Raw genomic sequence first — 16,013 nt, forward strand, 5'->3', positions numbered from 1 at the left:
CACACGAATGTGAGAGACTCCACCGCCACTGCCCTTGTGATCTGTCGTTCTGTACACATACTGAGCGTTTGTAATTGTGGCGAGATGCCATCATGTATACCTGAGGGTAACCCCTTTTGTGGACTCACATATGAAACACCTCTGGATTGAATGCCCAGTTTTCAGGATATAAATCCCGACGGGTGAGATCATCTGTCTAACAGATATCCACTTCCGGAATGAACCCTGTGGACAACATCACCTAATGGTGTTCTGGGCAATTGAGGATTCAAGCTACCTGCCGCATTGCCATGCAGCTTCTTGTATATGCAACTCCCGTTGCGTTGTCTGACTGTACTTGGACAGACTGAAAACGAAGCATGTAGTGCATTGTAAATTGCACGGAGTTCCAGGACATTTATAGACAGCAATCTGTCGTGATCCGTTTATAGACAGCAATCTGTCGTGATCCGTTTTAGAACCCCTGTCGCTGAGCTTTTTAACTACAACTCCTCAAGCTCTGAGACTCTCGTCCAGAGCATATACACCCTTGCCCCCCTGTGGGAAACGCGAGAGAAGCCCAGCGAACTAAAGCGCTTTGAAACCACATTATTGTTCCTAATAGGCGAATACACCAATGTACCGCTAGTGTGCGTGGCTTTTGCACTAATTGTACTAGCTGGTATATTTGCTGGTGTAGTAGGTAAATGTCTTTGATTTACCGTATTTATAATCATACCTAGGAATTGAAGTCGTTGAGACGGAATTAGATGCGATCGCTTTTTGAACTTGACCTGCCACCATGGTGTACGTTAGTAGCGCCAGTAAGAAGAACCTCTGGTGAAACAGAGTTCTTATGAGCAGATCGTCTAAGTATGGAACGATTGTCACTGGCAGGGCTCTGAGATGAGCTATCATCACCAACATCTCTTTGGTAAATACCCGAGGCGTTGACAAGAAGCCAACCGGTAGATGAAATGGTTAATGGTTGTGGCGTTTTGCAAAACTCTAGAACCTGTGATGTGGTGACCAAACCGGTATGGGTATTGAAGATCAAGCGCAATTATGAAATTTTGTGGCTTCAAATATGCAACTACTAACCGCAGAAATTCCATTTTCCAAACTGCAGTAAGTAACTTGCTGATTGAGACTGCGACGGAGCCCTTTGGTTTCGTTACGCCAAACAGAGGGGAATAAGTAGCCCTGACTCTGTTGGTGTACCATGGCTGGAAATAAAAACAGCTGAAAACAGCAGAGACTGAATGGCAACCTGCCAAAACTCTTAATTTCGTCCGACAGAGGCAGTATTTTAACCTTTAAATAGCGGATATATCCATGAGTGGATGTTTGGAAACCCGGCAAATGTGTAAAGGCGCGTTTCCACAATTGGAAATTCGAGATGGCCTAAGAGGTCTTCCAGCCACTGTCTTGTTGACTTTAGCGCCCTGGTGTTACAAGTCTTGACTTGTACCACAGCCTTGAAAAGACTGGATTGTAAAGACTTTAACCGCCGGACCAAAGTATGAACGTTTGAAATTTTATCAAACAACTTCTGGCCTGGTCGTGCTGAAACTAGTGACGCTAAAAAGCGAGAATCGAGGTAACAGCCGTCAGCAGAAGCTTTACAGAGATACTCTGCCGCTTTGTATTAACGATAAGTGAAACGTGATCGTCATTGTTTCCATACATAGAGCGCCTGGTGACCCAAATGTATCTTGGGTGTTTATAATGTTTGACACAGACGAATTCACCAATGGCGGATTCTCCCATTTAGATGTGGAAACGGTTAAATAGACTTAAATCTTAGTCAGATATTCTAAATAAGAAATTCACTGAAAATCTGTTGTTTATTAAATTCGACGGATTAGATGTTAGAGTCTCCTTAGTCTCTGTAAATTCGAAACGATGACTCACTGGTCATTAGCAATGTATGGTTGCCTAAACCCCGCACTATCTGACTGCTGGTTTAATGTGAGGTCTGATATAGAATTATCCGACTGCATGAAATTATAAACCAGTTAAATTAACACCTTGGTACCCAAAGGAAAATTGTACCTTTGGAAAAACTCCTTTATTAGAGCCTGCGGGATAACTTCCGTCGATCTTACCGCTCTTGTCGAGCGGAGTTAATTTAATTTGCCAATGTCTGGGATTCTGAAAACCTACCCACGTAGTGAACATGTGGTTGATTTATGTCTAGTTTAAAAGTATTTTTAGTCTGCGCTGGAGCCTTACTCCCTATGCAGACAGACAACACAATAGGCAACGGACAGACACCTGCACGACTTAGTAAAGTTATTATCTGAAGGTGTGTAATATATATATTTATTTCTGGCTGAAAAACAGTTCACATAGGCAGCCTATGTGAAACCCGAACCAAAAATTCCCACTAACACCCCTGCGCCTCTGGTGGCGTAGGAATGTATGGCAGGAAAGTTCCGGAACTACAACTGTAAAACAACAGGAAGCATGGTTAAAATGGCCGTCATGCCATGCTGACCCTGATAAACACAGAACAATTGCTTCAGTGTTAATATAATCTATTATACAATGATAATCATAGGCAGGGTACAACACATGCTCTTGAATAAATATATATATATGATGTTATACAGTGATAACCACAGACATTAATATATAATAACAGACATTAATATATAGGCTAAATAGCCTACAGTGATAACCACAGACATTAATATATAATAACAGACATCAATATATAGGCTAAATAGCCTATTATACAGTAATAATCACAGGGCATGTTACACTACATGCCTGCAGTGTTACCATACATGCCTCACCATCATTAAAATAGACTCAATAGCCTATTATCTAGTGACATGTCACATATATATGTCTGTGGTTTATAGATTACATCACCTTGTAATCTGCCAGTTTCACCGCCCCCCTTCCCCCCGTGCTCCCTGTAACGCTGTGTCTCAGCGGGAAGCCAGGGAATTCATTGCAGGGAGGCTTTCTTGCCGAGCAGCGGAGGTCACCAGGAGCGCTCCGTTTCTGCTGACTGACGGAGCGTCTGCGGGTGGCCGTTGCTAGGCGGCCGACCGGTTCTGGCATGCTGGGCGGCCGGACGTAGCGGCTGAGATGGCCGGACGGAGCGGCTGCAGTATAGAGCGGCTGGGGCGTTGTGACTGCCGGATGTGCGGCGGGAGCGACTTACAATACCCCCACATAGCGGGCGGCAGCCTGCGCTGACCGTCCCGTTCCCCAGCCTACCTTATGTGATCATGTCTCCAGTCCTGGCTGCGACGGGGCTTCTATCTGTAAGCTCCGTCCAGCTTCTCAGATCATGGCTGCGACGGGGCTTCTATCTGTAAGCTCCGTCCAGCTTCTTGATCACTTCATCCTGGCTGTGACGGGGCTTCTTTCTGTAAGCTCCGTCCAGCTTCTCAGATCATGGCTGCGACGGGGCTTCTATCTGTAAGCTCCGTCCAGCTTCTTGATCACTTCATCCTGGCTGTGACGGGGCTTCTATCTGTAAGCTCCGTCCAGCTCTTTGTTTTTTTTTTCCCCTGGCTGTGACGGGGCTTCTTTCTGTAAGCTCCGTCCAGCTTGCAGGAGACAGTGGGCTGCCTGTGGCTGTGAGGGTGCTCTTTGTGAGGACCGACACGCCATGCGCTGCCTTGCAGCGGCACCATCCCGGACCCATGTTTTTCTAGAAACTGGGAAGGGAAGTGTTAACAGTAAAAATAAAAAGTAAAAATGAAAAATTAATAAAATCTTCCACCAAATGTGGGAACTTCCCACAAGCCGATGTTAGTGCTGTGAGCACCGAAAAAACACTGAGGTCGTACACTGAGTTACTCTGGGATATGGAGGGGTGGAGAGTCCTAAATTTAAATATTCAGTGCCTTTGTTCTGCTACGCCGTCCATATCCCAAGAGTACTCCAGTGACCCCTAGTGGATGATAAAGAAATTTACACACACTCACACTGTCCCACACACACACACACAATTAACACACACTCACACTGTCCCACATACACACGCACACTGTCCCACTCTCCAGTGGCGTGCGGTGAGGTTAGTGGCTGGTGAGGCACTACAGCCATAATGTCCGCCGAATCCTGCCGATGACCCCTACCGCCACCGAGCCAATTGCCGCCACTGCCTCTAAGCCGATGCCCGCTGCCACCACCAATGGCTTACAAACCCGCCCACCATCAACTGACCCAGCCCTCCGCCACTAATTTGCATCTCAGTCCGATGCCGCCAATGCCCGCTCATCATACTTGTGATATATTGTACATTTTTATAGAAAAAAAATAATAATTAGTGTTTGGGACTGGGAAGGGAGTGGGAGGAGGATATGAATGCAATTTTGTTGTCCAGGGCTTCCATTATCTTAATGGAGAAGGGTCTGAATGGGTTAAAAAATGTACAAAAAAAAAATGCATGAGGTCCCCCCTCCTAAGTATAACCAGCCTCTGGCTCTTTGAGCCGGTCCTGGTTGTTTAAATACTGGGAAAAAATTGGACAGGGGTTCCCCGTATTTAGACAACCAGCACCGGGCTCTTATTCCGGTCCTGGTTCCGAAAATACGGGGGACAAAAGATGTAGGGGTCCCCCGTATTTTTAAAACCAGCACCGGGCTCCACTAGCCAGGGACATAATGCCACAGCCGGGGGACACATTTATGTAGGTCCCTGCGGCCGTGGCATTACCCCCCCCAACTAGTCACCACCGGCCGGGGTTCCCTGGAGGAGTGGGGTCCCCTTAAATCAAGGGGTCACCCCCCCTCCAGGCACCCAAGGGCCAGGGGTGAAGCCCGAGGCTGTCCCCCCCATCCGTGTGCGGTGGATGGGAGGCTGATAGCCATGTAATTAAAAAAAAGAATATTGTTTTTTGTTGTGGAACTATAAGGCCCAGCAAGCCTCCCACGCTTGCTGGTACTTGGAGAACCTCAAGTACCAGCATGCGGGGAAATAACGGGCCCGCTGGTACCTGTAGTTCTACAACAGAAAAAATACCCAAATAAAAAACACAACTCGCACACCGTGACAGTAAAAATGTATTAAAACAAACTTACACACTCACACATACTTACCTATATCCCACGCCGGTCACGTCCACTTGTCCAGTAGAATCCAATAGGGGTACCTGTAAAAATGAGAATGATACTTACAAACTTCAATCCACACACAGAGAGAGAGAGAGAGAGAGAGAGAGAGAGAGAGAGAGAGAGAGAGAGAGAGAGAGAGAGAGAGAGAGACTGACCTGCTGCTGCTGGGGAGGCCGGCAAACACTGCAGGGCCACGACGGGAGGACGGAGCCGGCGGAGAGCCGCACACCGCCGCTCCTGTCAGTAGCAGCGGAGGACGACGGGGGGGGGGGGGGGCGCACACAGCAGACGCCAATCACCGCCGGGACAATTAACACACATGCACACTGTCCCACACACACACAAATAACACACACGCACACTGTCCCACACTCACACTGTCCCACACACACAATTAACACTCACACAATTAACACACATTCACACTGTCCCCCACACACACAATTAACACACTCACACTGTCCCACTCACACAATTAACACACACTCACACTGTCCCACACACACACACTGTCCCGCACCCCCCTCTCCCGACAGAAAAAAAACTATAAACATATGTAAAGCCCGCTCACCTGTTAAGGCCGCGCGTACCTCCGCGGTCGCGCGCGATCGCGTACTGTACAATGTGCAGGGAGGAGGGGGGGGGGGGGGGGGGATGAGGGGAGGCTCCTGGCTGCCGCTGCCTGTCCAGTGTGACAGGCACAGCAGCCGGGGAGACAGGGAGAGCGCCGCAGGTAGCGCCGGCGGAATCCCTGTCGCATGGGGTGAGCGGGCCGTGCCGGTGGCGCCCCCTCTGTTGGGGCTTCCACGGCGCCCAGGGCACGTGCCCTGCTCGCCCCGTGCTAGATACGCCTCTGCCTTGAAGTCATCACTTTTCACTTTAAAAAGCTCTTCTCAGGGCTGCTGGAGCAGCCCCGTTGGTGCCATGCAGTGCAGGCATACAACTACAAAACGGAGCTCCTGTGCACGGAGGCGGGGTTATAGAGGTGGCGGCGCTATGCATTCTGGGAACAGTCAAAGCTTTTAGCCTGTTGGTGCCTCGGATCAAGATCCTACTCTACACCCCAATGTCATTCCCTGTGGAGCCCAGTGTACCCTGCAGCAGAAAAGAGATTTTCTTACCCAAATATTAACCGCTAGATGCAGTGAGGAAAGGGGGGGGGGCTGCCTCGCTGAACATAATGCAGGGAGTGTATGAGGGACATGAAAGGACCCATAGGTCAGACATACTATCTTCTGCAATAGTTCTAGCCGGAAAAGAACTAAGTGGTCATACACATACAATGGGCGGGATTCAAATCCTTTATTGCCCCCGATCTCCCGTCTAAATTAACGGGAGATCGCGGGGAGATATTCTATGGCCCCCTGTTATTGCTCCCATAAGAGACAGGTTTAGTCGCGTAAAAGCAGCTAAACCCAATTAAAGTCATGGGCGCGATCACGAAAAGTCCCGTTTGGACGTCCAAACGGGTCACTTCTCGTGCATTTTAGCTCACCATCCCAGGGGGTGGCGAGATGAAATGCTGATATCGCACCCATCGGCAGTAACATTTGAATACTGCCGGAGGGCATGATGGGGGGCGGGAGGGCAGCTGGAAGATTTGAATCTCGCCCAATGTGTTAAAAAGTGTTTAAAATGCTAGTTCTGTTTATACATGCTGACATCTTTGTATTAGGCTTCAGCCAATGTAAGTGTTAAAGCAACGGTCTAGAAATCTCAGAGACATGCTAGTCAAAATGGACATTTCATCTAATACTAAACCTGAAAAAATGGCTTTATTTACGACCCGCAAACGAGGGTGTTTTAGATGCACTTGCACAACGTGTCAACATCTTATTCCAAGCGACACCTTTTGTCACCCCCACTTGGGTCACAAAATACCCATTCAACATCATCTAACATGCGAATCTACCTTTGTGATTTACCAAATCATTTGCCCTTGCGGCCTAAGTTACGTTGGCAAAACAAAGAGAAAGTTTAAAGAAAGAATGACGGCCCATAGATCAGCCATAAGGATGGCCTTATCCAAAGGGAGTAGCGAGCAGCCAGTGGCGCGCCACTTCGCAACCTTGAAACACTGCTTGGCGAGCCTACGGTACTGTATGATAGATCATATCCCGATCAATGTCAGAGGCGGAGATAGACATAAGGCCCTCTTAAGATGCGAATCCAGATGGATACAAAAACTGGACGTGATTACACCAAGAGGACTGAACGAATCTTTACCATTATCATGTTTTTTCTGATTATCGATGTGGGGGCTTGGACACATACATTATGCCATGGCCTATTACCTTTTGATGATTTATTACAGTACATAACTCCAGGGCCTTGGCCCGTAGTTTTGCAATATACCCTGTATACGAAGGCTGTTATTATATAATTTGTCCATACATACAGTATGTTGTGTCTATGTCCTGTTCTTGAACGGAATTCTTGATGGCAGGTTCATTCATTCTCATTTTTTATTGTTTTGACGTGCATTGTGTTATATGCGATGACGTCACTATACTATTGGTGTCGTTAACATCAACCACTATATTATTTAGTATGGTTTAACATGTGTCCATCTTAGCATTTTACTATGATGCGCCTCCATGTATATCACTAACAGCGGACAGAGACAACTGATCACTTGACGTGTAGCATGCAGTTTTTCTTTTGATATGTAGTAAACTCTGTTGCTCCTTAGATTATTTATACGATTCATCCATAAGGATTACATCTACAATTGTGTTTTCATATATTATAGCAGCTCTTCTACACATGCTGCTTTGTTTACATGCAGGAGTGTCACATCGGGTTTCTATGGTGACGGGCTTCACTGACGTGCACCGCGCAATACGCGATGACGTCATCGCTGAGCGGGTCCCCGCCAAACGGGCGTTGCACACACCACTCTGGTGAGAGGGATATAAGGTAAGCACTTTTTACTATTGTAATGTATCCTGATGACAATTTTCCAAGTAAATTGAAACGTTGAAAGAAACGTATAGTGGTGACTTTTTGTTCCTTCAAACCTGAGTGCCGCACATTGCTTCGAATATATATATATATATATATATATATATATATATATATATATATATATATATACATACACACACACATACATACATACATACACACATACATACACACATATACATATATATATATTTATTAAAATAAAATAAAAAAAAAGGAAGGAGGACTTACAGGCTTCACTCTTCATGTTGTAAATAAATCCGAATCTTATTTAACGGACTAGGGGGGAGATGTACTAAGCCTGAAAAGTGATAAATATCACTGTGATAAAGTACCTGCAAGGCTTGCTCGGGATTGCCCCCCTGGTGTGCGTGTTCAGGCACATATGCAATTTTTTTCTTCACTTCCACCTGCCTTAAGTATTTCTTGGTAGGCTTACAACCAGCATTTGCTAGGTGACAAGCCTCCAGACGTACAAACACACATAACATGGGCTAATCTACTGCTTACTAGAAGCATATCATTAAGATTGTAGGCAATTTGTATACACAATTCCAAAGGGACATCTAACATCTGTATTAGTTTCCATTACGTGCATGTTAATTGGCTCAATCCACAAAATGGCTGCGTCCATTGTGTGTAGCCAACAAATGCAGTTGGTAAATACATAAAACAAACTAATCTCAATTTATAATTCACTGAACATAATCTCGTTCACATCTTTTCTCACCTTATTTGAAATCTCAGTCCATTTTTCCTGACACATTGACCCAGTGTAGTTCTTAAATGCCAGTTTGTTCCAGTCCAAGCGGGACGCCGTGACTGTGTACTTTGAAGTGTCCTTGGCGGGTAGTGAGGTCTTCATGGATTCAATGAGTGTAAGCATGTCCTCTTGGGACCATGGATCTGGGTATATTATAAGAAATACATGCATATTTATACAGAGTTTATGCAGTGAATTAGTTCATAGCTGCTGTGGTTAAGTGGCATCACTATGGGGGTGTGTGCTGCACCCGGGTGTCACCCTCGGAGGGAGCGATGCCAAAATGCAGGCTCCTACGCAGTGACAGGAGCTGGGTGCTGCAGTGTAACATTCTCCTGCAGCACTCTGTTTCTGTCACAGAGGAGACGGGGGCAGACCAGCATCTCCGAGGATGCTGGGTATGTCCCCCTGTTTGATGCAAATGGGGGCTACCCATGAAGCCATGCCCCCTTCCAGTATGTAAGGCCAATGGGGATCTAGCGACTACCTATTGACATGGTGGTGGGGAGTGAGAGGCATCTCCCAAGCGCAAATGTCTGTAAGTATATATTCAAAACAATTAGGAAAAAAAAATTACATTCTGCTTGTTTTATGGAGAATATTTTTTTAAGCAGTCAAATGGTTAAAGGTGAGACAGGTTCAGGAAAAAGAAAGGTGAAAGCCGCAAACAGCATCCCTGTATCCCACATCCTAAGCACCAATCAGGGCGATCTCCAATCTACTAACCTTGCTTACTTGGGGCAGTCATGCTGGTCTGTGTTCACGCCAAAATTCCCTGAGGAACCTCTGTAGGGCAGATCTGTAGCCAGGAGCCTGTTTGAGAGGCAATCTATACAACACGCTGATCACTATCTGCAAGATACACATCACCTATATCAGCATATACAGCTTCCAATGCCTGGTCCCAGCAGTCCCCCTCCCCCCATAAAGTAAAATAAATATATCACAGTGCAAGAAAATAAAGGGCTACATAAAAAGTGACTGCTTTGTACAATCATAAATTACATGCAATAACAAAATTATGAAACAAAAACAAATACATACACCTATTGAAACATTTGAAAACTATTATTGCAAAAGGGAAGAAAAATGAAATAATTTCTGAAAGATGTTAGTTGCAATGAATTTGTTGTAAAAAACAAAAAAAATAAAGGCAGAGAGATAAAAGCTGCTGTGGGTCTCTAGACAGAGTACAGTAGAGTTTCCCTTAAGGTGGGTACACACTAATAGATATATCTGCAGATCAATTGATCTGCAGATATATCTATGGACCGATCGAGCAGTGTGTTGAGCATACACACTGCTCGATCCGTCGGGGACTGACGTCATGAACTGGGCGGGCGTGTACACACGCCAGTTCAGCTGTCAATCACCGCCGGCCGCCGCAGCATGTGTACGGGCGGTCGGCCGACCGCCCCGTACACACACAGCGACGCACCAATATATCGGTAGATATATTGGGCGTCGGCTGTGCTGCGCGGCCGACGCGATACGTCTGTGAACGACGGAGTTCACAGACGTATCGGCCGTACACACTGGCCGACGGTCCCACGATATATCGGTCGTTCAAGAGAACGGCCGATATATCGACCAGTGTGTACGGGCCTTAACTCCGCCATTACAGTCTAGGAAATCCATGCTTGAATCCAGATGGATAAATCAAATTGACTGAGGTACTAATTAAGTCACCTGTGCTCAAGCATGGATATTCTTACAACCGGGGCTGTAAGATGGAGTTTCGGAAACTAAGGTCTATGGAATATAAAGCTTCTAAAACAGACAAGTGACATGGGAACCAGAAGCAAGCCTCCTGCATTATGGAACACTTCTATGTCACATCTCCCTTTCCACTCCAGTGCCACCTGAAAACATGGGTAAACGATGACCCAGATCTGGCACGCTGTTTAGCTAGACATTCAACACGCTCATTCACGGAGGTTGTCGCTGACCCACAATATCTGTATTGCATTATCATTCCACTTACAACATCGGCATGAGCTGACTGACAATTGATTTAATGCTTCCCATGGATCGGTTACCAATCTGTGTATATCCAAAGCTTGTAGGCATTCATTAAAAGTCAACTCCAAAAGTACTCTTTCCCATTAGTACATCTTAGATATGTCCTGAATTCTATGCTGTGTCCATAATTGTTCCATGCAGGACGCATTTAATTCACCTTATAACTATTTCATTGATGGACCACAGTTTCATTACTCAAGTCATAGATGGGAATTCAATTAGCTACATGACTTACCGAATGGCTGCAGCTCCCAGGTTTAATGACTGGAGCTATTCAATTAGCAACCTGTTTTCTCACAAGATAACCCATAGATTCCAGGGCTAAGGGCTCTATTCAGCAATCTTTTTCTACTTAAAAATGTGGAAGGAGCATTTACACTTTTTTTTTTTTTTTTTTTTTTTAAGTAATCCCGGTATTCAGCAAAGTGTTACCTGGGAAGGTAAAGCAAATATGGTCTCCGCTTATACCAATCTCACACAGCCATTGCTCTTTACATCTCAAATGTTTTATTGCTATTCAGCAAGCATAAAAACATTAAAGATCTTGATAAAAGATCACTTTATATAAAACCATCCACAATGGCGTTCTATGAAGAAAATCCTTAAATATCATGAAAACTGCAGGGACATAAGAAAATTTCCCATCAATCCCTGCCAGATCTTGAAAGTCCGCCCCAATCAATTGTTTTGTGCGTCAGATCTTCCATGTAAAGCAGGGATGGGGAACTTTCAGCCCTCCAGCTGTTTTTGAACTACACATACCAGCATGCCTTGCTACAGTTTTGCTATTTGGCCATGCTTAAACTGTTGCAGAGCATGCTGGGATGTGTAGTTCAACAACAGCTGGAGGGCCGAATGTTCCCCATCCCTGATCTAAAGTGACGGGAAATTGCAGGGTGCAACTTCATTTTTTTTTTCTTAAATTGCATCCAGACAGGCTGGGTTTAGTCTCCTGAGACTGCTGTATTCCACCTGAACCAGAATCTAGAGAGAGCCCTTGATGAAGTGACTCCAGCTCCCCATCACACTCCACGCAGGCTTAGATGCCAACCGTGGCACTCTAAATCAACAAGACACCTCCAAAAACTGTCACGTAAAGTAGAACGTCAGTGGAGTAAATCTCGGAATCCAAGTGACTTCCTCACATATAAGACCACCTACCACCCCTATCGTAATGCCCTGGACACTGCCAAACAAACATATTTCCAATCTCTCAACTCTTCTCATGCCACCAACCCCAAGTGACTTTTTAATACATTTAAATCACTTCTTTACTCTCCCTCACCAGCTACTATTAGTGCACAAGATCTTGCCTCCTACTTCAAGAACAAGATTGATAAAATCCAAGATGAAATGGTAAGGTCTTCCTCAGCCAGTGACCTGCTCAATTCTCTACCTGAGCCTTCTGCTACTCTCTCTTCATTTGCTCGCACAAATAAAGATGAAGTATCAACACTCTTCTCATCCTCCTTGATTCTGTACCCTCACTAGTTAGTAAAACTCTGTCTCCTGTGCTTATCCCAACATTAACTTAAATCTGTAATCTCTCTCACTCTCTACTGGTAACTTTCCTTCTCTGTACAAGCATGCAGTGATTACTTCCATTCTGAAAAAAAAATAGGATTTTGATAATCTACCGGTAAATCCTTTTCTCCTAGTCCGTAGAGGATGCTGGGGACGACATCAAGACCATGGGGTATAGACAAGATCTGCAGGAGACATTGGCACGCTAAAGACTTTTCATTGGGTGTGAACTGGCCCCTCCCTCTATGCCCCTCCTCCAGACCTCAGTTGTAGGAACTGTGCTCAGGGAGACTGACATTTCGAGGAAAGGAATTACTTAACTAGTGGTGAGATATCTACCAACTCACAACCTCAACCATGCCGCACACATGGCATTCAACATAACACACGCCAACAGGCATGAACCAATTGCAGCAACCAAGATAACACAACTTGTGTAACTCTAATAACTAAACTGCAGGTAAAGTACGCACTGGGACGGGCGCCCAGCATCCTCTATGGACTAGGAGAAAAGGATTTACCGGTAGGTTATCAAAATCCTATTTTCTCATACGTCCTAGATGATGCTGGGGATGACATCAAGACCATGGGGTCTATACCAAAGCTCCAGTACGGGCGGGAGAGTGCGGATGACCCTGCAGCACCGATTGACCAAACTTGAGGTCCTCATTGGCCAAGGTGTCAAACTTGTAGAACTTAGCAAATGTGTTTGACCCTGACCAAGTAGCTGCTCGGCAAAGTTGTAATGCCGAAACCCCCCGGGCAGCCGCCTAGGATGAGCCCACCTTCCTAGTGGAGTGGGCCTTTACCGACGTCGGTAACGGCAATCCAGCCGTAGTATGAGCTTGCTGAATTGTATTTCTAATCCAACGTGCAATAGTTTGCTTGGAAGAAGGACAGCCAATCTTGATGTGATCATACAGGACAAATAGAGTCTCTGTTTCCATATACAGCCGTTCTAGCAACATAGATTTTCAAAGCTCTAATCACATCTAGAGATTTTGACTCAGTGAATGTTTCAGTAATTACTGGCACAACAATAGGTTGGTTTATGTGGAAAGATGAAACCACCTTCAGAAGAAAATGTTGACGAGTCCTCAACTCTGCCCTATCTTCATGGAAGATCAGGTAAGTACGGGCAGTACGGATGGTGTAATGGTTAGCATTACTGCCTCACAGCACTGAGGTCATGGGTTCGATTCCCACCATGGCCCTAACTGTGTGGAGTTTGTATACTCTCCCCGTACTTGCGTGGGTTTCCTCCGGGTACTCCGGTTTCCTCCCACAATCCAAAAATATACTGGTAGGTTAATTGGCTCCCAACAAAATTAACACTAGTATGAATGTGTCTGTGTACATGTGGTAGGGAATATAGAACGTAAGCTCCACTGGGGCAGGGACTGATGTGAATGGGCAAATATTCTCTGTACAGCGCTGCGGAATATGTGTGCGCTATATAAATAACTGGTAATAAATAATAAATAAATAAGGGCTCTTGTGAGACAAGGCCCCCAATTCAGATACCCGCCTTGCGGATGCCAAAGCCAAAAGCATCACCACTTTCCAAGTGAGAAATTTCAACTCTATCTTTTGTAGAGGCTCAAACCAATCCGATTGAAGAAACTGCAATACAGGTTGAGTATCCCATATCCAAATATTCCGAAATACGGAATATTCCGAAATACGGACTTTTTTGAGTGAGAGTGAGATAGTGAAACCTTTGTTTTTTGATGGCTCAATGTACACAAACTTTGTTTAATACACAAAGTTATTAAAAATATTGTATTAAATGACCTTCAGGCTGTGTGTATAAGGTGTATATGAAACATAAATTAATTGTGTGAATGTACACACACTTTGTTTAATGTACAAAGTTAGAAAAAATATTGGCTAAAATTACCTTCAGGCTGTGTGTATAAGGTGTTGTCAAAGTCAGAAAAATATCACGCTGCACATTGCCATATATGCACCTCATGCGTGTGCCCGCTGCACGTGCATGAGCCCTCCCGTGCGTGCGTATACTCGCGGTCACGTGCACTCGCGGGCGCGCAGTATGCGCATTTACGGTAGAGTTTGTGTTCGTCTAGCGGGCGACTCAATCGTAACATATTTTAGTCATATAATGTATTTTGTAGATTATGGTCCCTTTGATAGAATCTGAAAGTTTAGTTAATGTAGCATGTTCAGGGACAAAGAGATCCCTCTTTGTTTGATACGAAGGGTCAGACAGGGGTTACACAGTGGTGTTTAGTATCCATCGGAAGAGAATATAATTAGCAATATTCCGGTGTTGGTTTGAAGCGGATTACTCGCTCGTGCGTATAGTTATGGACATAAGAAGTTTATGGACATTTACTATATTTGCACTTTATTACCCATGCGGCGGGAAACCTGAGTTTCCCTCCCACTTGAGCAGTTTGAAATAGTCACAGCCCACCTGTATGAACCAACCTATGACCTTTTGTTATAATGCGGAGACGAATTCCTGTGTCCAATGAACAATAAGAATGTAGGGACCATTGTACTGTACTGTGTGTAAGTGTATATAAAGACAAGCCGATCTGGGCCAGCTCTCTACTCTTTTCAACGGTTCTCATCACTGATAATCGGGAGCTGGATATCCAGAAAGGCGCATGCGATTGTTCCCCTTGTGCGTAAGTTCTATGCAACCATATTTATCTCCTAATTTGTTGTAAGCCATTCTCTCTCTCCTTCCCCCTTTAAATGTAATTGTGTCTTTGTTGTATTTTAACGTGTAAGAGCTCAGTTAGGTATTTTATGTTAGTTTGGTAGTGTATAACTTGTATTGTGTATTCTTTTGCGATTGAACGTTCATTCTCTCCCTTAAAAGGTGTTAGACCCTTAGACCGGTATTTGAGTGTTTATTATATTGCTAAAGGGTTCTCAGAGCGTAAGAGTCGCTCATACAGCTTTTAAACTAACAAGGTTACACTGTGTTGCATTTACACCTTATCACTGCACGAAGGTTTACAATAAGTACATTGTTTATGATATTGTTTCAAAGGTTTAACTCTGTGAGCGTCAGCCCGCTTGTGATCTCCTCGTGGTCTCGAGCGTCCGCTACGCTGATAGCGTATCATTACGTTAGTTGGCAGCCTATAGCGTGCTTGCCTTTACGCTTTAAGCCGTGAGCGAACGTGCCGCTCGTGCGTCTCGTCCACGGCTAAACGTTTGTTACGCTACGTGCGTACTCTTACAGTATTCCATACGCCAATTGCGTACTGTGTTCATTAACCTTTTAGAGTGTTTTAATATAGGATATATATATAAGGCTTTATCAGTGTATATGTAACAAATACATTCTGTGCTTAGATTTAGGTCCCATCACCATGATATCTCATTATGGTATGCAATTATTCCAAAATACGGAAAAATCCGATATCCAAAATACCTCTGGTCCCACGCATTTTGGATAAGGGATACTCAATCTGTACCACGTTAAGGTCCCATAGTGCCACGAATGGAGGCTGGATGTGCAGAACCCCTTTCACAAAGGTCTGAACCTCTGGAAGATAGGCCAATTGTTTCTGGAAGAACACTGACAAGGCTGAAATCTGGACCTTGATTGATGCCAATCGGAGGCCCGCCTCCACACCATCCTGCAAAAAATGGAGAAAACGTCCTAAATGAAGCTCTTCCGTATGAGCTTTCTTGGA

The 16,013-nt window shown here is 45.0% G+C and overlaps 1 protein-coding gene across 2 annotated transcripts in view; it reads right to left on the reverse strand.

Annotated features, from left to right (window-relative positions):
* The window catches only part of LOC135055639 (nucleolar transcription factor 1-A-like), a 154,498-nt gene that overhangs the window by 88,132 nt on the left and 50,353 nt on the right, over window positions 1-16,013 (reverse strand). For both annotated transcript variants that reach the window (XM_063959936.1, XM_063959935.1), the window contains 2 exons: window positions 9,517-9,642; window positions 8,758-8,933 (listed from right to left, as the gene is read on the reverse strand). In XM_063959936.1, the coding sequence (XP_063816006.1) occupies window positions 8,758-8,933; window positions 9,517-9,538 (198 nt within the window). In that variant the 5' untranslated portion in view covers window positions 9,539-9,642. The remainder of the gene's footprint in view (window positions 1-8,757; window positions 8,934-9,516; window positions 9,643-16,013) is intronic.

The sequence above is a fragment of the Pseudophryne corroboree genome, chromosome 3, assembly GCF_028390025.1.
Source record: "Pseudophryne corroboree isolate aPseCor3 chromosome 3, aPseCor3.hap2, whole genome shotgun sequence".
NCBI classification, from domain to species: Eukaryota; Metazoa; Chordata; class Amphibia; order Anura; family Myobatrachidae; genus Pseudophryne; species Pseudophryne corroboree.